Raw genomic sequence first — 26,018 nt, 5'->3', positions numbered from 1 at the left:
TGCCCCTGGTGCCACCGTCATCCTGGGCTGAATGGCACCCCCACCCCGCCCCCCTCTGCTGGTGCCACGTCTTCAGCTCAGCTAAAACAATGGCGTCTTTTCTCCGCCGATTTTCTCTTCTCTGCGCCAATTTCCTTCAGTGTAGGGAAGGCTTTTCACAAGGCTGCCGTGTGCCATTTCAGAAAAAATCTCACTTGACCAAACTCGCTTAAATGGCCAGAAGTGGCGCACCAGGCAGGTTCCGCCCCCAGTGACATAAAAAAAATCGGGAACTACAAAATCGGACATACCTACTTTAGAACAGCACAGAAACTTTGACCAAACTTGCAGATTTTAGTCTGCTCCAAAAAAAAGCATCATCGGCCATAAAAATGGCTCGGAATACTGGCCAAAAGTGAGCCCACAGTTATTTTTATGTCATTGTTATTATTTACTTAATTTCACCATTTATTGATGAACTCATTGGATCATTGAAATGTTAGTATAGTTTTATGGCAGTATATACTGTATCAAGCTCCATTTTACACTGCGCTGGTTTTCTTTTCCAAATAGTCAAAAAATATTCAAAAGAATTTTAGTGTCATACAAGAAGTCAGATAGTAAGATTAATAATGAGTACAAAAACAAAGTGACAGATATAGCACTCAAAGGCTCCGTTCTTGGTCTCTTCCTCTTCATCATTATTCCCTTTGGTGACATTATCTTGGAACTGTGGGTGCAGGTTCTATATCTATACTGTATATTCACAAACTAGCTTCTTCCATCCATTGCAATATTATTTGGCCCTCATCCCCACTGCTGCCTAGTTATTATCAACTCAGGGCTTAATTGGCTTTCTTGTTTCCGCCCTTCACGTAGTGTAACTCATTGAGTATGCCACTGTCCACTCAAAGACACGTGTTTTCTTCACCTCGGTCCTTGCCAGGCTTCCTTGGCTCACTGTGCCCTTAGGAATCAACTTCAAGACCCTTATCCTGACCTTTGCATCTCATAGTCTTAACCTACCCTATTCTGTGAGCTCCTTCAGCCCTATGTTCCTTCTCACACCTTTCATGCCTCTGACTCTGGTCTGTTTCTTGTTCCTCATCCACTTTGCTCAAATATTTACCACCACTCTTTCACCCACCATGCCCTCTGTGACTGTCCAAATCCTTCCCCTTTATCTGCTCCCTTCCTGTTTTCAAAAGTCTAAAAACGGCTTTCTCTTCATCTATTGTTTTTGTTCTGCCCCTTTCCCTATTCGTTCCCTCCCACTCAGTGTCCAATTCTTTTCTCTGTAAAGCACAGTGAACCACCCTTTATAAATGCAAATTGTTATATTTTCCTCTATTTGCTAATATTAGCGAAAAAGTTGATGTGAACATAAAGGCACTTTTACACTCACCAAACTTTTTCTGACATTAGTGAACAAAGAAATGTATACCTCCAAGAATTACTTTACCAGAATTAGAATTAAAATATTATTACATGTGATGCACCCATGAGAATTTTACATATACTTTTGCTGTACCATAAATCTAGCCAAAGACATTTTTGATCTTTCAAATCAATGGGGTACTTTTAACCTAAACTACCTACCTCTGATCGGAACAGATCAGCCTCCTGATTTACACTCGGCTCGATTTTACTTTGCATTGAAGTCAACGGGTTAGGTTAAAATTACCCCATTGCCTTTAATCTTTAATAAATGTACAACATTAAATAGGGACTATTTGATACAAACCAAAATAAATAATCTAAAAGTCATTATGTTTTTAATTGATATGCTAATTGCCAAGTTGTGACATAAAGTAGCATTGTATTTTATTTTAAAGTGGAAAAGATATATAATTCTCAAGGTAACATTAACTATCTGACCACTTCTGAGGGGAATTTTAACCCCCAAGAATGGGTTGGGGGCACTTCCCTATTTAACAGAGCCATGCCTGCAAATAATCTACTCACGGAAGTCGGGGCTTTAATTAGTGCAGGCGGGCGGGTAGTTATTGGTTCAATTAACATTCTTCGGGGACGTTAATAAGGTGTTTTTTTTCTCCAGCATGGGTTTCCCAGGGTTCTGGAAACTGATATTTCATAACTCGCAACAACGTTCTTAAACGATAAGGGATTATGGGGAGCGGGCAGGGAAGTGGAGCTGAGTCCATGATCAGATCAGCCATGATCTTGAATGGCGGAGCAGGCTCGAGGGGCTGTATGGCCTACTCCTGTTCCTATTTCTTACATTCTTATGTTCTAACATAAATATATCCCAATGAGAAGGAAAGACTGTAAGAGAAGGGATAACCGTCCGTGGCTAACAAAGGAAATAAGGGAGGGTATCAAACTGAAAACAAGGGCATAAAATGTGGCCAAGACTAGTGGGAGGCCAGAGGATTGGGAAACTTTTAAAAGCCAGCAAAGAACGACTAAAAAAATGATAAAGAGAGGGAAGATAGATTATGAGAGTAAACTAACACAAAATATAAAAACAGATAGTAAGAATTTCTACAAGTACATAAAAAGGAAAAGAGTGATTAATGTAAATGTTAGTCCCCTAGAGGATGAGACTGGGGAATTAATAATGGAGAACAGGGAAATGGCAGAAACGTTGAACAAATATTTTGTATCGGTTTTCACGGTAGAAGACACTAAAAACATCCCAATAGTGGTTAATCAAGGGGCTATAGGGAGGGAGGAACTTAATACAATCACTATCACTAAAGAAGTAGTACTCGGTAAAATAATGGGACAAATCCCCTGGACCTGATGGCGTACATCCTAGAGTCATAAAAGAAGAGGCTGCAGAGACAGTGGATGCATTGGTTGTAATCTACCACAATTCCCTGGATTCTGGGGAGGTCCCAGCAGATTGAAAAACTGCAAATGTAATGCCCCTATTTAAAAAAGGAGGCACACAAAAAGCAGGAAACTATAGACCAGTTAGCCTAACATCTGTCATTGGGAAAATGCTGGAGTACATTATTAAGGAAGCAGTAGCGGGACATTTGGAAAATCATAATTCAATCAAGCAGAGTCAGCATGGTTTTATGAAAGGGAAATCATGTTTGACAAATTTGCTGGAGTTCTTTGAGGATGTAATGAGCAGGGTGGATAAGGGAGAACCAGTGGCTGTGGTGTATTTGGATTTCCAGAAGGCATTCGATGAGATGCCACATAAAAGGTTACTGCACAAGATAAAAGTTCACGGGGTTGGGGGTAATATATTAGCATGGATTGAGGATTGGCTAACTAACAGAAAACAGAGAGTCGGGATAAATGGGTCATTTTCCAATTGGCAAACAGTGCCTAGTGGGGTGCCACAGGGATCGGTGCTGGGTCCTCAACTATTTACAATCTATATTAATGACTTGGATGAAAGGACTGAGTGTAATGTAGCCAAGTTTGCTGATGAAACAAAGATTGGTGGGAAAGCAAATTGTGGGGAGGACACAAAAAATCTGCAAAGGGATATAAACAGGCTAAGTGTGGGCACAAATTTGGCAGCTAGAGTATAATGTGGGAAAATGTGAGGTTATCCACTTTGGCACAAAAAATAGAAAGACAAATTACAATTTAAATGGAGAAAAATTGCAAAATGTTGCAGTACGGTCCTTGTGCATGACACACAAACAGTTCGTATGCATGTACAGCAAGTAATCAGGAAGGTAAATAGATGTTGGTCTTTATTGCAAGGGGGATAGAGTATTAAACCAGAGAAGTCCTGCTACAACTATACAGGGTATTGGTGAGGCCACACCTGGAGTACCTTGTAAAGTTTTGGTCTCCGTATTTAAGGAAGGATAGACTTGCATTGGAGGCTGTTCAGAGAAGGTTCACTAGGATGATTCCGGAGGTGAGGGGGTTGACTTATGAAGATAGGTTGATTAGGTTGGGCCTATAAACATTGGCGTTCAGAAGAATGAGAGGTGATCTTATCGAAACATAGAAGATAATGAGGGGGCTCGACAAGATGGATGCAGAGAGGATATTTCCATTCATAGTGGAAACTAAAACTAGGGGGCATAGTCTCAGAATAAGGAACCGCCCATTTAAAACTGAGATGAGGAGGAATTTCTTCTCTCAGATGGTTGTAAATCTATGGAATTCTCTGACCCAGATAGCTGTGGAAGCAGAGTTAGACAGATTTTTGAGTGATAAGGCAGTAAAGGGTTATGGGGAGCGGCAGTAAAGTGGAACTGACTCCATGATCAGATCAGCCATGATCTTATTGAATGGCGGAGCAGGCTCGATGGGCCAAATGGCCGACTCCTGCTTCTATTTCTTATGTTTGTATGAACAGTGAAACTGAGGCGAGATTGAGCCGCAATTCAGATGTGTATTTAAACTTGTGATTGCCCCTTCTGAATAAAAGCTCACTTATTACAGCTGGTGTATCAGTTCCCTCTGGCAAACATTTGGCAGAGAGTTCTTATGTGGATACAGCTTTTTCTCAACTTTGGAGACTTTGAAATTGATAAGATCAGGATGGGAGGCACCTTGGATGTATTTAGCAGTACATCAGAAGAGGAAGACCATCAACATCCACACCAGCGACGACGTGCTGTGGTGGGATCAGCAGGTGCAAAGGAGAGGGGTGCAGAGGGGTGGGATGCACAGCAGAGGGGCGCACAGGAGAGGGGTGCACAGAGGAATGGTGCACAGGAGAGGGGTGCACAGAGGAATGGTGCACAGGAGAGGGGTGCACAGAGGAATGGTGCACAGGAGAGGGGTGCACAGGAGAGGGGTGCACAGCAGAGGGGTGCACAGAGGAATGGTGCACAGGGGAATGGTGCACAGGGGAGGGGTGCACAGGGGAATGATGCACAGGGGAATGGTGCACAGGAGAGGGGTGTACAGGGGAATGGTGCACAGAGGAATGGTGCACAGGAAGGGGTTCAACAGGAGAGGAGTGCACAGGAGAAGGGTGCACAGGGGAAGGGTGCACAGGAGAGAGGTGCACAGGAGAGGGTGTACAGGGAAGTGGTGCACAGGGGAAGGGTGCACAGGAGAGGGGCCAAGGTTGCAGTAAGCACTACCCACTTTACAGGGTTTACAGACAGAGGCTCAGCTTTCCTGACCTCTCAGAACAGCAGTGCTTCTGCAGGCTGAGGTTGTCACATCAGATGATGGGAGATATCTACAACTTCCAAGAAGAACCTGGGCAGGACTGGAACTAATGTCCTAGGGGAATGTTTGCTAGTGCTGTTGGGGAGGGGTTAAACTAATATGGCAGGGGGATGGGAACATATGCAGGGAGACAGAGGGAAGTAGAATGGGGGCAGAAGCAAAAGATAGAAAGAAAAAAAGTAAAAGTGGAGGGCAGAGAAACCCAAGGCAAAAATCAAAAAGGGCCACATTACAGCAAAATTCTAAAGGGGAAAAATGTGTTAAAAAGACAAGCCTGAAGGCTCTGTGCCTCAATGTGAGGAGTATTCATAATAAGGTGGACGAATTAAATGCGCAGGCAGCAATAAACGAATATGATATAATTGGCATCACGGAGACATGGCTGCGTGGTGACCAAAGCTGAGAACTCAACATCCAGGGGTATTCAACATTCAGGAAGGATAGACAGAAAGAAAAAGGAGGTGGGGTAGCGTTGCTGGTTAAAGAGTAAATTAACACAATAGTAATTGGCCAGAAAATAAAAATTGGCCAGAAAAATTGGCAAGAAAAAGCAGCAAACCTGAGGACTGCGAGAAATTTAGAATTCAGCAGAGGAGGACAAGGGGTCTAATTAGGAGGGGGAAAATAGAGTATAAGAGGAAGGTTACAGGGAACATAAAAACTGACTGCAAAAGCTTCTATAGATATATGAAAAGAAAAAGCTTAGTGAAGACCAATGTAGGTCCTTTGCAGTCAGAATCAGGTGAATTTATAATGGGGAACAAAGAAATGGCAGACCAATTGAACAAATACTTTGGATCTGTCTTCACTAAGGAAGACACAAATAACCTTCCAGAAATACTAGGGGTTCGAGGGTCTAGCGAAAAGGAGGAACTGAAGGAAATCCTTATTAGTCAGGAAATTGTGTTGGGGAAATTGATGGGATTGAAGGCCGATAAATCCCCAGGGCCTGATAGGCTGCATCCCAGAGTACTTAAGGAAGTGGCCCTAGAAATAGTGGATGCATTGGTCATTATTTTCCAACATTCTATTGATTCTGGATCAGTTCCTATGGACTGGAGGGTATCTAATGTAACACCACTTTTTTAAAAAGGAGAGAGAGAGAAAACAGGGAATTATAGACTAGTTAGCCTGACTTCGGTGGTGGGAAAAATGTTGGAATCAATTATTAAAGATGAAATAGCAGCGCATTTGGAAAGCAGTGACAGGATCGGTCCAAGTCAGCATGGATTTATCAAAGGGAAATCATGCTTGACAAATCTTCGAGAATTTTTTGAGGATGTAACTAGTAGAGTGGACAAGGGAGAACTAGTAGTTGTGGTGTATTTGGACTTTCAAAAGACTTTTGACAAGGTCCCATTTAAGAGATTAGTGTGCAAAATTAAAGCACATGGTATCAGGGGTAATGTATTGACGTGGATAGAGAACTGGTTGGCAGACAGGAAGCAGAGAGTTGGAATAAATGGGTCCTTTTCAGAATGGCAGGCAGTGACCAGTGGGATGCTGCAGGGTTCAGCGCTGGGACCCCAGCTAGTTACAATATACATCAATGATTTAGATGAAGGAATTGAATGTAATATCTCCAAGTTTGCAGATGACACTAAGCTGGGTGGCGGTGTGAGCTGTGAGGAGGTTGCTAAGAGGCTGCAGGGTGACGTGGACAGGTTCGTTGAGTGGGCAAATGTATGGCAGATGCAGTATAATGTGGATAAGTGTGAGGTTATCCACTTTGGTGGCAAAAACAAGAAGACAGAATATTATCTGAATGGTGACAGATTAGGAAAAGGGGAAGTGCCATGAGATCTGGGTGTCATGGTACATCAGTCATTGAAGTTTGGCATGCAGGTACAGCAGGCAGTGAAGAAGGCAAATGGCATGTTGGCCTTCATAGCTAGAAGATAGGAGCAGGGAGATCTTACTACAGTTCTACAGAGCCTTGGTGAGGCCACACCTGGAATATTGTGTTCAGTTTTGGTCTCCTAATCTGAGGAAGGACGTTCTTGCTATTGAGGGAGTACAGCGAAGGTTCACCAGACTGATTCCTGGGATGGCAGGACTGACATATGAGGAGAGTCTGGATCAACTGGGCTTGTATCCACTGGAGTTTAGAAGAATGAGAGGGGATCTCATAGAAACATATAAAATTCTGACGGGATTGAACAGGTGAGAGGCAGGAAGAATGTTCCCGTTGCTGGGGAGTTCCAGAACCAGGGGTCACAGTCTAAGGATAAGGGGTAAGCCATTTAGGACTGAGATAAGGAGAAACTTCTTCACTCAGAATGTTGTTAACCTGTGGAATTCTCTACTGCAGAGAGTTGTTGATGCCAGTTCATTGATATATTCAAGAGAGAGTTAGATATGGCCCTTACAGCTAAAGGGATCAAGGGTTATGGAGAGAAAGCAGGAAAGGGGTACTGAGGTGAATGATCAGCCATGATCTTATTGATTGGTGGTGCAGGCTCGAAGGGCCGAATGGCCTACTCCTGTACCTATTTTCTATGTTTCTATGTTTCTAAGAAGACCTACTAATTGCTTGACCTGGCGGTCGCTTATTACCAATGGCTGTTAAGGTCACCACTGCCATCAATTCTTTTGCCTCTGGTTCCTTCCAAAGTACTACTGGAGATATTTTGAGGGTTCTGCAGTCCGCTGCACATAAATGCATAAGGCAGTTGACGGATGGATTGCTTGCCAGTGCTGGGAGTTATGTGATGACAACAGCCAGAATGAGAGGGCACTCGCACTTGCCTCTATGCTTGGATTCCCTCAGTTACAGGGTGCCATTGACTGCACACACACGGCAATTCAAACACCACCACAGCAACCAGGAGTTTTTATAAACTGCAAGGTATATTTGTCCATCAATGCGCAGCTGGTGTGCAAGCACAAGAAAAGGTTCAGGCAGGTGTGTGCCAGATTCCCTGGGAGCTGTGATGAAGCAATCATACTGCGACAGCCCAACATTTCAGACCTTTTCGTTCTTGGAAGCAGACTTAAGGGCTCAAGACACCTGTGAGGAACCCCACCAATGAAGCACAGGAATGGTACAAGAGCCACATGTCCATTAGGTGTGTCATAGAGCAAGCCATCGGAATGTTGAAAATGCGCTTCAGGTGCCTAGATAGGTCTAGAAATTCTCCAAATTAAAAGTGTTGCTATAGGAACCCGCATGGGTCCGAGCTATGCCTGCTTTTTTGTGGAACAGTCTTTGTTCCAGTCCTGCTTGGGTCCCCTCCCTCACCTCTTTTTCTGGTACATTGATGACTGTATCGGTGCCAATTCCTGCTCTCGCCTCGAACTAGAAAATGTTATTCACTTTGCATCCAATTTATACCCTTCCCTCACCTTCACCTGATCCATCTCTGACTTTTCCCTTCCCTTCCTCGGCCTCTCTGCCTCCATTTCTGGGGATAGACTATTGACAAACATTCACTATAAGCCCATTGACTCCCACAGATACCTGGACTACACTTCCACCACCCCGCATCCTGTAAGGACTCCATTCAATTTCCCCAGTTTCTCTGTCTCCGTCGCATCTGCTCTGACGACGTCACCTTCCACACTAGTGCCTCTGACATGTCTTCCTTTTTCCTCAACCGAGGATTCCCCACTTCCATGGTTACCATGGTCCTTTCTATTTCCCACACTTCTGCTCTCACTCCTTCCCCTCCCTCTCAGAACAATGACAGGGTTCCCCTTGTCCTCACCTTTCACCCCACCAGCTCCACGTTCAACGGATCATCCTCCGCCATTTCTGCCACCTCCAGTATAATCCCACCAACAATTACATCTTTCTCTTCCCTTCCCTCTCAGCTCCCTCTGCGACACCCTGGTCCATTCCGCAGTCATCCCCAGTACCCCCTCGCCTTCCTACGGCACCTTCCCGTGCAAGCGCAGGAGATGCAACACCTGCCATTTTACCTCGTCCCTTCCCATTGTCCAGGGCCCCAAATACTCCTTCCAGGTGAAACAGCGATTTACCTGTACTTCTTTCAATTTAGTATACTGTATTCCCTGCTCACGATGAGATCTCCTCTACATTGGGGAGACCAAACGCAGATTGCGTGGCGACTTTGCGGAGCACCTCCGTTCAATCCGTAAGCGTGACCCTGAGCTTCCGGTCGCCAGTCACTTTAATTCCCCGCTCCACTCCCACTCCGACATCGCCGTCCTCGGCATCCTGCACTGTTCCAATGAAGCTCAACGTAAGCTCGAGGAACAGCACCTCATCTTTCGTTCAGGCACTTGACAGCCTTCTCGACTCAACATCGAGTTCAACAATTTCAGACCATAATTTCCGCCCATATTTGGCTCCCTTTCCTCCTTTTTTTAACCCCCCCCTCCTCCCCGATCTTTATGTAACTTTTTTTCTCTCTGTTTCCCATGGCAGCTGGTAATTACATCCGATGTAGACTAACCTTTTTCTAACTCCTGCCATAACCATCTCAAGTCGGCCCATCAACCCTTTTGTCTCTCTAATCTCTCCTGCCTTCCACCCTATCACAGACCTTCCCTTTTGTTCTTTCCTCTCCTCCCCCTTTCAGTGCTCCTTAAGAATCTGTTCATTTCGAACATTCGCCAGTTCTGACTAAGGGTCATCGACCTGAAATGTTAACTGTTTCTCTCTCTATAGCTACTGCCTGACCTGCTGAGATTTCCAGCATTTTCTGTTTTTATTTCAGATTCCAGCATCCACAGTACTTTGCTTTTGTGTAGATCTGGAGGCACCCTCCAATATTCGCCAGCAAGAGTGTCCAGAGTAATAGTGCTGTGCTGCGTCCTGCACAACACTGCACAGCAAAGAGCTTTTCAGGTGGAGGAGGATTCATTTGAGAGCCGTGCTTGAAACTCCATGGAGGCAGCTTCTCTCTCCATGGCAGACATTCTCGCAATTCCCTGCGCCACCAATCCACTCGTCATCGAGTTGGACCCCTCCACTCTCTCTGCTATTGTAGAGAGTGTGTGTAGCATGTCTGTCAGTACCTGGCTAAGTTGCTGATGCACCTCTGGCATTCTTCTCAATGATAGCCCCAAGGTTTCAGCACCTATGTCCAACTGAGCAGAGCTTGGAGAGGATTGTGTCCCTGACGTGGACTCTCCACAACTGTGCCTGCCACCTGTATCTGCTCATGCTCACTTGTGAGGTGTGAATCACCAAGTGAGAACCTAACTAACTGTCTAAGTGGACCCACTAAAGTGCGAGTATTTGTGCTGGTGCATGGCTGCAGGTCCTGTGACAGTGCGCCCTCAAAGGGAATGAGGTCCTTTGAGGAATTGTCCTCATGGATGTCCTGCGACACTTGCTGAACATGTGAAGGCTCTGGAAAACAAAAGAAAGGGATATGATTTAGTCATGGCAAAGTCACAATCTTGACAATCACAATACTCAGTCTTCCCATCATTCCATCATTGATGAAACAAAGGCAGCATATCTGTGTTAGAAATATTTGTAATTCTGTCACTAGCTGTGAGTTCCCTGTCTTTTCGTCTCCGACTGAGAGGGACGCAAATGTGCCACTTATCTCCAGGGCCTCCTCCTCTGCATCTATTAGCTGGATTATTTGCGGCAGCCCACATCCAGTCCTCCCCCCCCCTCCCTTGAGATTTCAGTTCTCCTTGCCTATAAGGGGTGAAAATACAAACGTGCGAGTGAGTGAAGGTGAGGTATTCATCCAATGGGTGCAGTGGATTCGGTGACAGTGACTTTGAGACACATGCATCACACTGCATAAGGATTAGGGTGAGTAGCAATGGTGGATGGATAAATGGAGAGGTAATGAAGTGCATAGAAAGTGATGGCTAGGTGCTGCTACAAGTTGAGTGGGTGTGAGGAGTGATGTGATGGAGAACACTTTGCAAGACAGAGTGAAAGGGGGCAGGGGCTTAACCCGCAGGATGTAGTTCAACAGCAAATGTACTCACTTTTCCTGACCTAGTTCGGTCATTAAATTGCTTCCCAAATTGCACCCATGACCGGGACACAACGCTCCTACTGCTCAACTACCTCCAAACACGCCTTCTTGGTGAAAGCAGCAAGTATCTTCCTACCATTGTTGGGGAAAAGTATGTGCCTCCTTTTCCTGACTGCAATCAGCAGTAATTGCAGTGATGCATCATTGAATCCAGGCGCTGGCCTTGCTCTATGTGCATCCACTGTAAACACCTCCAATTTTCATCTGTGCATTCTCCATGTAAATACAGCTGAAACCGTGTCCTGCAGGTGCACATCACACCTGCTGGGTAACTTGGAGATGTGAATCATGGATGTCAAAATAAATTGCTTCAAGTGAATTGCAATCGCAGAATCTGACCTGTTCAGTTGACTTCCGGGTTTCGCCCACACAATTCCACCACCCTGTCGCCCCGCACTTCCCCTCCTCCCCCCAACACCCACACCCCACTCGGAAGCCACCTTAAGAACATAAGAACATCAGAAATAGAAATAGGAGTAGGCCATACGGCCCTTCGAGCCTGTGCCGCCATTTAATACGATCATGGCTGATCCAATCATTGACTCAGGTCAACTTCCCTGCCCGCTCCCCATAACCCATTATTCCTTTATCGGTTCAGAAACTGTCTATCTCTGTCTTATATTTATTCAATGACTCAGCTTCCACAGCTCTCTGAGGCAGTGAGTGCCACAGATTTACAACCCTCTGAGAGAAGAAATTCCTCCTTGTCATGACACTCCTCATCTCAGTTTTAAATGGGCGGCCCCTTATTCTAAGATTAAGCCCCCTAGTTCTAGTCTCTCCTATCAGTGGAAACATCCTCTCTGCATCCACCTTGTCAAGCCCCCTCATAATCTTATACATTTCGATAAGATCACCTCTCATTCTTCCAAATTCTAATGAGAAGAGGCCCAACCTACTCAACCTTTCCTCATAAGTCAACCCCCTCATCTCCGGAATCAACTTAGTGAACCTTCTCTGAAATGCCTCCAAAGCAAGTATATCCTTTCTTAAATATGGAAACCAAAACTGTTCGCAGTATTCCAGGTGTGGCCTCACCAATATCCTGTATAACTGTAGCAAGACTTCCCTGCTTTTATACTCAAACCCCTTTGCAATAAAGGCCATGATTCGATTGACCTTCCTGATTACTTGCTGTACCTGCATACTATCCTTTTGTGTTTCATGCACCAGGACCCCAAGTCCCGCTGTACTGCAGCACTTTGCAATTTTTCTCCATTTAAATAATAACTTGTTCTTCGATTTTTTTTCTGCCAAAGTGCACAACCTCACATTTTCCAACATTATACTGCATCTGCCAAATTTTTGCCCACTCATTCAGCCTGTCTATGTCCTTTTGCAGATTTTGTGTGTCCTCCTCACACATTGCTTTTCCTCCCATCTTTGTATCGTCAGCAAACTTGGCCATGTTACACTCGGTCCATTCATCCAAGTCGTTGATATAGATTGTAAATAGTTGGGGTCCCAGCACTGATCCCTATGGCACCCCACTACTTGCCAATCCAAGAATGAACCATTTATCCCGACTCTCTGTTCTCTGTTAGTTAGCCAATCTTCTATCCATGCTAATATATTCCCCCCAACCCCGTGAACTTTTATCTTGTGCACTAACCTTTTATGTGGCACCTTGTCAAATGCCTTCTGGAAGTCCAAATACACCACATCCACTGGTTCCCCTTTATCCACCCTATTCATTACATCCTCAAAGAATTCCAGCAAATTTGTCAAAAATGACTTCCCCTTCATAAATCCATGCTGACTCTGCCTGACTAAATTGTGCTTTTCCAAATTAATTAACCTTCAGATTAATATCAGGGCCAATATCTCACCTTTCTCTTTCAGATGCTAACTGACCTGCATTTCCAGTATTTCCTGTTTTTCCCTCATTTTTCTGCCTGCATTCACTGAAGTTGCTGAATCATGTAGCAAACAGTCCCTCGCTATAGTGAAATTTATTCATGTACAGTGAGGTTGTCAGGCTATTTCACTTTAGGGGGAGGCATTAAGGTAACCAATTAATTGCAAATATCTACACACAGGCACTTCCTAGCTAGAAATCACTGAATAGTGATCAGGAGTGGGAACTTTGTTTTTTTTTTCCCCTTACTAGTCGAGGAGCATTGAAGCCAATTGTAGCATACCTACTACAGATCCAGCTTGGGTCAGCTAACTCAGAGCTCAAAGTTAATGGTGCATTTTACACACTGAACGATTGATTGGTGGTCTAAAAGTTATGTTTAACCAGAGACAGACATCCCAATCAAGATGCAGTCAACAAAAGACATCCAGAAAATGATCAGCATTCTTATTCTCCACATTGCTTGCTTTATTTACATATATATAGGTTAGATATGTTGCGATTCTGAGAGACAGAATCAATGGAAAATAATGAATAAAACTGTGAGTTTGATGGGCCAAATTTTGTGCTTATTATTTTTATTATTACATAGTTTTTACAAATATTTGTTAAGACCATTAATAGACCTGTGACTAAAATAACTGACAATAATACATTTCTACAATCAATTTGCTTGCATATAATATGGAAGAAAACATACCTGTTGACATGCAGTCAAAGTCAGAAGTTGTCATATCTATTAGTTTCTTTCGCTCATGATCTGGTGGGCCAGCACAGAATACATCAGTCACAGTGGCATTTATGGTCTTCAACCAAGTGATCATCCATTTTGTTTTACAGTCACATTGGAGCTCATTTCCACGTAAATCTCTAAGTAGTTAAAGAAAATAGAATAAATATTTGCAATGGGACGTCGCCCCATTTGATTGCCCACACCATGAGGGATACATCTGAGGAACCCACCTCTCTCCAGAGAACAGAAATCCAGTGACTGCTACCATCTTGGTGGGAGGGAGAGAGAAAAGGGAGCCATATTCTTGACCTTATTCCCACTAAACTGCTGACCACCCAACTTCCTTTTCTGGTTCCCATATTAGCTGACATTGTTAACGCTTCTCTCTCCTCAGGTACTGTTCCTCTCTCCTTCAATTCTGTTGTCATCACCCCATGATGTCTCATGGCATCAGGTCAAATCAGATGAAACCTCCTACAGATTACCACCTACCGCCCTCCCTCAGCTGATGAACACCACTTGGAAGAAGCACTGAGGGTAGCATGGGCACAGAATGTACTCTGGGTGAGGGACTTCAATGTCCATCATCAAGAGTGGCTCAGTAGCACCATTACTGACCGAGCTGGCCAAGTCCTAAAGAATATAGCTGCCAGAATGGACCTGCGGCAGGTGGTGCGAGAACCAACACAAGAGAAAAACCTACTTGGCCTCATCCTCACCAATCCACCTGTTGTAGATGCATCTGTCCATGACAGCATTGGTAGCAGTGATCACCACACAGCCTTTGTGGAGACAAAGTCCTGTCTTCACACTGAGGACACCCTCCATCGTGTTATGTGGTGCTACCACCGTGCTAAATAGGATAGATTCAGAACAGATTAGTAGCTCAAAGCTGGCCATCCATGAGGCGCTGAGGGCCATCAGCAGCAGAAGAACTGTATTCCACCACACCCAGTCATGAATGGTGATGGATAATTAAACATCTAATGGGAGGAGGAGGCTCCATGAATATCCCCATCCTCAATGATGCCGGAGTCCAGCATAAAAGTGCAAAAGACAAGGCTGAAGCGTTTACAAACATCCTCAGCCAGAAATGCCGAGTGGATGACACATCGGCCTCCTCCTGACATACCCATCATCACTGAAGCCAGTCTTCAGCCAATTTCGATTCACTCCACATGATATCAAGAAATCGCTGTGCGCAGCAAAGGCTGTGGGCCCCGACAACATCCTGGCTGCCATGCTGAAGACTTGTGCTCCAGAACTAGCCATACCTCTAGCCAAGCTGTTCCAGTACAGCTACAACACTGGCATACAACCAACAATGTGGAAAACTGCCCAGGCATGTCCTGTCCACAAACAGCAAGACAAGTCCAATCCGACCTAGTACCACCCCATCAGTCAACTCTCAATCATCAGCAAAGTGATGGAAGGTGTCGTCGACAGTGCTATCAAGCAGCACTAAATCACCAACAACCTTCTCATTGAAGCTCAGTTTGGGTTCCGCCAAGATCACTCGGCTCCAGACCTCATTACAGCCTTGGAAAAACACGGACAAAAGAGCTGAATTCCAGAGGTGAGGTGAGAGTGACTGACTTTGACAACAAGGCAGTATTTGACTGAGCGTGGCACCAAGGAGCGCTAGTAAAATTGAAGTTAGCTGGAATCATACCGAGCAAAAAAGGAAGATGGTTGTGGTTGTTAGTGGTCAATCATCTCAACCTCAGGACATCGCTGCAGTAGTTCCTCAGGGCAGTGTCCGAGGCCCAACCATCTTCAGCTGCTTCATCAATGACCTGCTCTCCATCATAAGCTGAAAAGCGGGGATGTTCGCTGATGATTGAACAGTGTTCAGTTCCATTCGCAACTTCTCAGATAATGAAGCGGTCCATACTCGCATGCAGCAAGACCTGGGCGACATCAATGCTTGGGCTGATAAGTGGCAAGTAACATACACTCCATGCAACTGCCAGGCAATGACTATCTCCAACAACCACTGCCCCATGACATTCAATGGGATTACCATTGCCAAATCCCCCACCATCAACATCCTGGGAGTTACCATTGACCAAAAACTTAACTGGACCAGCCATATAAATACTGTGGCGACAAGAGCAGCTGAAACATAGAAACATAGAAACATAGAAAATAGTTGCAGGAGTAGGCCATTCGGCCCTTCGAGCCTGCACCACCATTCAATATGATCATGGCTGATCATGCATTTCAGTACCCCATTCCTGCTTTCTCTCCATACCCCTTGATCCCTTTAGCCATAAGGGCCACATCTAACTCCCTTTTGAATATATCTAACGAACTGGCCCCAACAACTTTATGTGGTAGAGAATTCCACCTACTCACAACTCTCTGAGTGAAGAAGTTTCTCTTAATCTCGGTCCTAAATGGCTTACCCCTTATCTTTAGACTGTGACCCCTGGTTCTGGACTTCCCCAATATCGGGCATATTCTTCCTGCATCTAACCTGTCCAATCCCGTCAGAATTTCATAAGTTTCTATGAAATCCCCTCTCATTCTTCTAAATTTCATTGAATACAAGCCTAGTCGATCCAGTCTTTCTTCATCTGTCAGTCCAGTCATCCCGGGAATCAGTCTGGTGAACCTTCGCCGCACTCCCTCAATAGCAAGAATGTCCTTCCTCAGATTAGGAGACCAAAACTGCACACAATATTCAAGGAGTGGCCTTACCGAGGCCCTGTACAACTGCACTAAGACCTCCCTGCTCCTATACTCGAATCCTCTTGCTATGAAGGCCAACATGTCATTTGCTTTCTTCACCGCTTGCTGCACCTGTATGCCAACTTTCAATGACTGATGTACCATGACACCCAGGTATCGTTGCACTTCCTCCTTTCCTAATCTGCTGCCATTCAGATAAAATTCTGCCTTCCTGTTTTTACCACCAAAGTGGATAACCTCACATTTATCCACATTATACCGCATCTGCCATGTATTTGCCCACTCACCTAACCTGTCCAAATCACCCTGCAACCTCTTAGCATCCTCCTTACAGCTCACACTGCCACCCAGCTTAATGTCATCTGCAAACTTGGAGATATTACATTCAATTCCTTCGTCTAAATCATTAATGTATATTGTAAATAGCTGGGGCTCCAGCACTGAACATTGCGGTACCACACTAGTCACTGCCTGCCATTCTGAAAAGGACCCCGTTTATTCCTACTCTCTGCTTCCTGTCTGCCAGTCAGTTCTCTATCCACATCAGTACATTACCCCCAATACCATGTGCTTTAATTTTTCACACTAATCTCTTAAATGGGACCTTGTTAAAAGCCGTTTGAAAGTCTAAATACACCACATCCACTGGCTTCCCCTTGTCCACTCTACTAGTTACATTCTCAAAAAATTCTAGAAGATTTGTCAAGCATGATTTTCCTTTCATAAATCCATGCCGACTTGGACCGATCCTGTCACTGTTTTCCAAATGCACTGCTATTACATCTTTAATAATTGATTCCAACATTTTCCCCACCACCGATGTCAGGCTGACCGGTCTATAATTCACTGTTTTCTCTCTCCCTCCTTTTTTAAAAAGTGGTGTTACATTAGCTACTCTCCAGTCCATAGGAACTGATCCAGAGTCTATAGAATGTTGGAAAATGACCACCAATGCATCCACTATTTCTCAGGCCATTTCTTTAAGTACTCTGGGATGCAGACGATCAGCCCCTGGGGATTTATCGGCCTTCAATCCCATCAATTTTCATAACATAATTTGCTGACTAATAAGGATTTCCTTTAGTTCCTCCTTCTCGCTAGACCCTCGTTCCCCTAGTATTTCCGGAAGGTTATTTGTGTCTTCCTTAGTGAAGATAGAACCAAAGTAGTTGTTCAATTGGTCTGCCATTTCTTTGTTCCCCATTATGACTGTAAGGGACCTACATTAGTCTTCACTAATCTTTTTCTCTTCACTTATCTGTAGAAGCTTTTGCAGTCAGTTTTTATGTTCCCTGCAAGCTTACTCTCATATTCTATTTTCCCCCTCCTAATTAAACCCTTTGTCCTCCTCTGCTGAATTCTATATTTCTTCCAGTCCTCAGATTTGCTGCTTTTTTTGGCCAATTTATATGCTTTTTCCTTGGATTTAACACTATCCCTAATTTCCCTTGTAAGCCACGGTTGAGCCACCCTCCCCGTTTTATTTTTACGCCAGATAGGGATATATAATTGTTGAAGTTCATGCATGTGATCTTTAAATGTCTGCCATTGCCTATCCACCGTCAACCCTTTAAGTATCATTCGCCAGTCTATCCTAGCCAATTCACGTCTTATACCGTCGAAGTTACATTTCTTTAAGTTCAGGACTCTAGTCTCCATCTTAATGAAGAATTCTACCATATTATGATCACTCTTCCCCAAGGGGCCTCGCATAACAAGATTGCTAATTAATCCTCTTTCATTAGACAACACCCTGTCTAGGATGGCCAGCTCTCTTGTTGGTTCCTCGACATATTGGTCTAGAAAACCATCCCTTATACACTCCAGGAAATCCTCCTCCACCGTATTGCTCCCAGTTTGGTTAGCCCAATCTATATGTAGATTAAAGTCACCCATGATAACTGCTGTACCTTTATTGCACGCATCCCTAATTTCCTGTTTGATGCCATCCCCAACTTCACTATGACTGTTTGGTGGTCTGTACACAGCTCCCACTAGCGTTTTCTGCCCATTGGTGTTCCGCAGCTCTACCTATACAGATTCCACCTCATCCATGCTAATGTCCTTCCTTAATACTGCGTTACTCTCCTCTTTAACCAGCAACGCTACCCCACCTCCTTTTCCTTTCTGTCTCTCTTTCCTGAATATTGAATACCCTTGGATGTTGAGATGCTGGGTATTCTGTGGCAAGTGTCACACCTCCTTACTCCCCAAAGTCTTTCCACCATCTACAAGGCACAAATCAGGAATGTGATGGAATACCCTCCACCTGCCTGGGTGAGTGCAGCTCCAACAACACTCAAGAAGCTCGACACCATCCAGAACAAAGCAGCCTGCTCGATTGGCATCCCATTCACCGCCTTAAACATTCACTCCCTTCACCACCGGTGCACTGTGGCTGCAGTGTGTACCATCTACAAGATGCACTGCAGCAACTCGCTAAGGCTTCTTCAGCAGCACCTCCCAAACTCGCAACCTCTACTACCTAGAAGGAGGAGAGCAGCAGGTGCATGGGAACACCATCACCTGCAAGTTCCCCTCCAGATGACACACCATCCTGACTTGGAAATATATTGCCATTCTTTTATAGTCGTTGGGTCAAAATCCTGGAACTCCCTCCCTAACAGCACTGTTGGAGAGCCTTCATTACACGGACTGCAGTGGTTCAAGAAGGTAGCTCACCGCCGCTTTCTCAAGGGAAATTAAGGAAATAGGCAATAAATGCTGGCCTTGCCTGCGATACCCATATCCCGTGAACGAATGATAAAAAATCTACTTTCAGTCCAGATATGTCCTGTCTACAAAAAGCAGGAAAAATACAATTCGGCTAATCACCACCCCATTAGTCGACTCGTAATCATTAGCAAAGTGATGGAAGGTGGCGTTGACAGTGCTATCAAGCAGCGATTAATCACCAATGCTCACCGATGCCCAGTTTGGGTTCCACCAGGACAATTCGGCTCCAGACCTCATTGCAGCCTTGGTCCAGACTCGGACAAAAGAGCTGATTTCCAGAAATGAAATGAGAGTGACTGCCCGAGTGATTGACCGAGTGTAGCTCCAAGGTCTCTAGTAAAATTGAAGTCAAGAGGAATTAGAGGGAAAACTCTCCACTGGGTGGCATCATACCGAGCACAAAGGAAGAGAGATGTGGTTGTCGATGACGAATCATCTTTGCTCCAGGACATCACTACAGGAGTAAGTCAGGGTAGTGTCCGAAGCCCAACCATCTTCAGCTGCTTCACCAGTGATCTTCCCTTCATCTTAAGGTCAGAAGTGGGAATGTTCGCTGATGTTTGCACAGTGTTCAGTTCACTTGCAATTCCTCAGGTGATGAAGCAGTCCGTGCCCGCATGCTGCAAGACATGGACAACATCCAGGCTTGAGCTGTTGTGTGGTAACATTTGCACCACATAAATACCAGGAAATAACCACTTCCAACATTCAATGGCATTATTATCATCGAATCCCCCACCATCAACATCACTGACCAGGAACTTAACTGGACCAGCCACATAAATTCTGTGGCTACAAGAGCAGGTCAGACGCTAGGTCTTCTGCAGCTAGTGACTCACCTCCCCAAAGCCTTTCCACCACCTACAAGACACAAATCAGGAGTGTGATGGAATGTTCTCCACTTGTCTGGATGAGTGCAGCTCCAACAACACTCGAAGCTCAACACCATTCAAGACAAAGCAGTCCACTTGATCGGCACCCCATCCACCACCTTAAACATTCACTCCCTCCACCACCAGCGTGTATCATTTAAAAGATGCACTGCAGCAACTCGTCAAGGCTTCTTTGGCAGCACCTCCCAAACCCACGACCTCTAACACCTGGAAGGACAAAGGCAGCAGGTGCATGGAAACACTACCATCTCCAAGTTCCCCTCCCAGTCACACAGCATTCTGAATTGGAAATATATCGCTGTTCCTTCATCGTCACTGGGTCAAAATCCTGGAACTCCCTCCCTCACAGTACTGTGGGAGTACCTTCACCACAAGAACTGCAGCGGTTCAAGTTGACGACTTAACACCACCTTCTCCAGGGGAATTCGTAATGGGCAATAAATGTTGGCCTTGTTGGCGATGTCCACATCCGTAAATGAATAAAAATGAAGTCAGACCTTCATGTTTATGATCTGTTCAAGCAGCACATCGCTATTCCATATCGTTCCATAAGTCCACACAAAATGAAAGTGACAAAGGTTCACATGTGGTTTTTCTGCCTGTGCAACTCTTTCCCAGGCAGTAATATTGCCAGAAACTGTTCCTTATACACAGATGCTCAAACACATCACTTTTCGCTGGCAATATTAGATGGGTGACCAAGAAAAAATGCAGAGGGAAAACGTACCCTTCCTTCCTGTCCACATTCAGTTCCATACTGTCCATCTTGCATTAATATTCTTTATTTTTTAATGGAATAAGTTTGCTTGAGTTTATTTTCCCATAAACACATAAAAAAAAGAAAGAACTATTTTTGCAAATGCTTGTCTAGTTTAACCATTAAAGAGCACAGTTTTTGGACTATGTAATATTTTCTGAATCAAACTGAGGACTGCCATTCCTTGATGAGTTGAATGAAATGATATTTCATATGAGGATAGATGGAATATCCAACAGGTAACAGCTTTTACTTTACATAATACTGCAACTTCAGATTTTGCAGATTCTGCAAACTGAATGCCTATTAGTTAAAAGTGAGATGTGTATTAGAACATAAGATCATAAAAATAGGATTAGGAGTAGGCCCTATGGCCCCTCGAGCCTGCTCCAACATTCAATAAGATCATAGCTGATCATTGACCTCAACTCCATTTTCCAGCCCAATTTCCATATCCGTTGATTCCCCTAGATTCCAAAAATACAGCGATCTCAGCCTTGAATATATTCGGAGACTCAGCATCCCCAGCCCTCTGGAGCAGAGAATTCCAAAGATTCACAACCCTCTGAGTGAAGAAATGTCTCCTCATCTCTTTCTTAAATGGCCCACCCCTTATCCTGAGACTATGCCCCTAGTTCTAGACACTGCATGCAGGGGAAATAACCTCTCAGCATCTACCCTGGCAATCCCTTTCAGAATCTTGTATGTTTCAATGAGTTCACCTCTCATCTTCTAAACTCCCGAGAGTACAGGCCCATTCTACACAATCTCTCACCATAAGACAGCCCTCTCATCCCAGGAATCAATTTAGTGAACCCCCGTTGTACCATCTCCAAGGCAAGTATATCCTTCCTTAGATAAGACCACCAAAACTGTGCACAGTACTCCAGGTGTGGTCTCACCAAGGCCCTGTATAACTGTAGCAAGACTTTCTTACGCTTATACTCCAACTCCCTTGTAATAAAGGACGACATGCCATTTGTCTTCCTTATTGCTTGCTGTACCTGCATGCTAGCTTTCTGTGTTTCTTGCATAAGGACACCCAAATCTCTCTGAACACCAACATTTAAAAGTTTCTCACCATTTAAAAAATATTCTGTTTTTCTATTCTTCCTACCAAAGTGAAAAACCTCACATTTCCTGACAATATACTCCATCTGCCACCTTACTGCCCACTCACTTAGTCTATCTATATCACTTTGCAGACGCTTTGTCTCCTTGCAGCTTACTGTCCCACCTAGCTTTGAATCACCAGCAAACTTGGATAGATTACATTCGGTCCCTTCATCTAGGTCATTAATATAGATTGTAAATAGCTGAGGCCCCAGCACTGATCCTTGCGGCACCCCGCTAGTTACAGTCTGCCAACCTGAAAAGGATCCGTTTATCCCTACTCTCTGTTTTCTGTCCGTTAACCAATCCTCTATCAATCTGTGTAATAATCTTTTATGTGGCACTTTATTGAATGCCTTTTGGAAATCCAAATATACGACATCAACTGGTTCCCGTTTATCTACCCTGCTAGTTACATCCTCAAAAAACTCTAATAAATTTGTCAAACACGATTTCCCTTTCATAAAACCATGTTGACTCTACCTAAACATGTTATGATTATCTAAGTATCTTGATACCACTTCCTTAACAATGGATTCCAGCATTTTCCCGACAACTGATGTCAGGCTAACTGACCCATAGTTCCCTGTTTTCTCTCTACCTCCTTTCTTGAATTGCTACCTTCCAGTCCGCTGAGCCGTTCTAGAATCTAAGGAATTTTGAAAGATCAAAACCAATGCATCCACCATCTCTGCAGCCATCTCTTTTAGAACCCTCGGATGTAGGCCATCAGATCCGGGGGAGTTGTCAGCTTTCAGTCCCATTAGTTTCTCTAGTACTTTTTCTCTACTTACATTAATTACATTGTTCCTCACCTTCATTAGACCCTTGGTTCCCCAACAGTTTAGGTATGCTTTTTGCGTCTTCTACTGTGAAGACAGATACAAAATATTTGTTTAACGTTTCTGCCATTTCCTTACTCCTCATAATAATTTCTCCTGCCTCAGTCTCAAAGGGACCAATGTTTACTTTTGCTGCTCTCTTCCATTTTACATACTTGTAGAAGTTCTTACAATCTGTTTTTATATTTCTTGCTAGTTTTCTCTCACCCTTTTTATTAATTTTTTGGTCATCCTTTGCTGGTTTCTGAAACTCTCCCAATCCTCAGGCTCTTTGCAACATTATAAGCTTCTTCTTTCAATCTAATGCTATCCTTAACTTCTTTAGTTAGCCACAGATGGAGCACTTTTCCTGCAGTGTTTTTGTTTCTCAATGGAATGTATTTTTGTTGAGAATTATGAAGTCAATTAATGCAGGGATCCAATCAGCTAGTACGTTGTGACCAATATTGCACAGCACTACATCCTGTATCTCTTGCCATTCCACAGTGATGATCATTCCTCTCATCTTCTTTTACTTTTTATCACTTTTGGAACTGCCATTGAGGCCTTTAGAAGTGGTGTCTGCCAACTGTGTAAAGTATTGTGGGATTGTCATTTAGCTTAATTGTGCCTTGTTATTCTCGCTTATTTGTTTGAGATTTGGTTATGCTTCTCTGAATTTACCCTTTTCTCAGGCTGTTTTTTTTCCTGATTTTCTTCCAGGCTTTGATTCCAAAAAATAAAAGCTAAAAACATCTGAAAGATCCCCCTTAGATTTTAAAGTGGCAAAAAAAAATGACCTTAAAGACCTTTAGTTATTAGTATGCCAATTAACATACAAAAAGACAAACCTTTGAAATATTTCTTATTAAAAGAGTTTGGGGTAGAAATTGCCCCATGCCCGAAACCCCGTTTTGACGATTTTTACCACAGCTGTGGTTCAGGTCGATTCTTATGCAACATTCGGCCCTTTGTTGTTTTTTTTTCCATGCATCCGGAACTCGATCAAAATGGGGGCGGTGATAGGAACTGAAGGGTGGAATTTGGGTGCAGAGCGGAGTCACTGCCGCGATGACGTAATCATAGTGTCACGTCATCGCGGCACTCTCCTTCACTTAACGGGAATTGCCTCCACAATTTTTAAACTTCGGGCCACCAGGGAGAGTTTTAGAAGCATAGAAACATAGAAAAATAGGTGCAGGAGTAGGCCATTCGGCCCTTCGAGCCTGCACCACCATTCAATAAGATCATGGCTGAATGTTCACCTCAGTACCCCTTTCTTGCTTTCTCTCCATACCCCTTGATCCCTTTAGCTTTAAGGGCCATATCTGACTCTCTCTTGAATATATCCAATGAACTGGCATCAACATCTCTCTGCGGCAGGGAATTCCACAGGTTAACAACTCTCTGAGTCAAGAAGTTTCTCCTCATCTCAATCCTAAATGGCTTACCCCTTATCCTTAGACGATGTCCCCTGGTTCTGGACTTTCCCAACATCGGGAACATTCTTCCTGCATCTAACCTGTCCAGTTCCATCAGAATTTTATATGTTTCTATGAGATCCCCTCTCATCCTTCTAAACTTCAGTAAATACAGGCCCAGTCGATCCAGTCTCTCCTCATATGTCTGTCCTGCCATCCCGGGAATCAGTCTGGTGAACCTTCACTGCACTCCCTCAATAGCAAGAATGTCCTTCCTCAGATTAGGAGACCAGGTGAGGCCTCACCAAGGCCCTGTACAACTGCAGTAAGACCTCCCTGCTCCTATACTCAAATCCCCTAGCTATGAAGGCAAACATATCATTTGCCTTCTTCACCGCCTGCTATATCTGCATGCCAACTTTCAATGTACCATGACACCCAGGTCTCATTGCACCTCCCCTTTTCCTAATCTGCCGTCATTCAGATAATATTCTGCCTTCGTGTTTTTGCCACCAAAGTGCATAACCTCACATTTATCCACATTATTCTGCATCTGCCATGCGTTTGTCCGCTCACCTAACCTATCCAAGTCACCCTGCAGCCTCTTAGCGTCCTCCTCACAGCTCACACTGCCACCCAGCTTAGTGTCATCTGCAAACTTGGAGATATTACACTCAATTCCTTCATTTAAATCATTAATTTATTTAGAAATAGCTGGGGTCCCAGCACTGAGCCCTGCGGCATCCCACTAGTCACTGCCTGCCATTCTGAAAAGGACCCGTTTATCCCAACTCTCTGCTTCCTGTCTGCCAACCAGTTCTCTATCCACGTCAGTACATTACCCCCAATACCATGTGCTTCAATTTTGCACACCAATCTTTTGTGTGGGACCTTGTCAAAAGCCTTTTGAAAGTCCAAATACACCACATCCACTGGTTCTCCCTTGTCCACTCTGCTAGTTACATCCTCAAAAAATTCTAGAAGATTTGTCAAGCATGATTTCCCTTTCATAAATCCATCCTGACTTGGATCGATCCTGTTACCACTTTCCAAATGCGATGCTATTTCATCTTTAATAATTGATTCCAACATTTTCCCCACTACTGATGTCAGGCTAACCAGTCTATAATTACCCATTTTCTCTCTCCCTCCTTTCTTAAAAAGTGGTGTTACATTAGCTACCCTCCAGTCCATAGGAACTGATCCAGAGTCGATAAGACTGTTGGAAAATGATCACCAATGCATCCACTATTTCTAGGGCCACTTCCTTAAGTACTCTGGGATGCAGATTATCAGGCCCCGGGGATTTATCGGCCTTCAATCCCATCAATTTCTATAACACAATTTCCTGCCTAATAAGGATTTCCTTCAGTTCCTCCTTCTCACTAGACCCTCGGTCCCCCAGTATTTCTGGAAGATTATTTGTGTCTTCCTTCGTGAAGACAGAACCAAAGTATTTATTCAACTGGTCTGCCATTTCTTTGTTCCCCATTATAAATTCACCTGAATCTGACTGCAAAGGACCTACATTTGTCTTCACTAATCTTTTTCTTTTCACATATCTATAGAAGTTTTGGCAGTCAGTTTTTATGTTCCCAGTAAGCTTCCTCTCATATTCTATTTTCCCCCTCCTAATTAAATCCTTTATCATCCTCTGCTGAATTATAAAATTCTCCCAGTCCTCAGGTTTAGCCGGGCCAGCGGCCTGAACCCAAGAGAGGGTCCCTGTTGGCGAACCTGCTGAACCCGGGGGCATATTTGTCAGGCCGACATGGAATTCGGCCAACAAAAAAAACATGGTAGCAGCAGCAGTGCACCCTCTCCTTTAAGGAAAGCCGCACCGCCACTGCAAAAGGCCACAGCTTTACTGGACCACCAGGAAAACCCTTGTTTCGGCACCGCCGGGCAGGCCGT

General features: G+C 44.2%; 1 protein-coding gene across 1 annotated transcript in view; it reads right to left on the bottom strand.

Annotated features, from left to right (window-relative positions):
- lgi2a (leucine-rich repeat LGI family, member 2a) overlaps positions 1 to 26,018 on the bottom strand; it is a 152,550-nt gene that overhangs the window by 34,422 nt on the left and 92,110 nt on the right. Inside the window, exon 6 of the mRNA XM_070863441.1 lies at positions 13,637 to 13,806. Coding sequence (XP_070719542.1) covers positions 13,637 to 13,806 — 170 coding nt within the window. The remainder of the gene's footprint in view (positions 1 to 13,636; positions 13,807 to 26,018) is intronic.

Source organism: Pristiophorus japonicus, chromosome 2 (assembly GCF_044704955.1).
Source record: "Pristiophorus japonicus isolate sPriJap1 chromosome 2, sPriJap1.hap1, whole genome shotgun sequence".
NCBI lineage: Eukaryota > Metazoa > Chordata > Chondrichthyes > Pristiophoridae > Pristiophorus > Pristiophorus japonicus.
The sequence above is the reverse complement of the archived record's forward strand: the minus strand, read 5'-3'. Positions and strand labels throughout refer to the sequence as shown.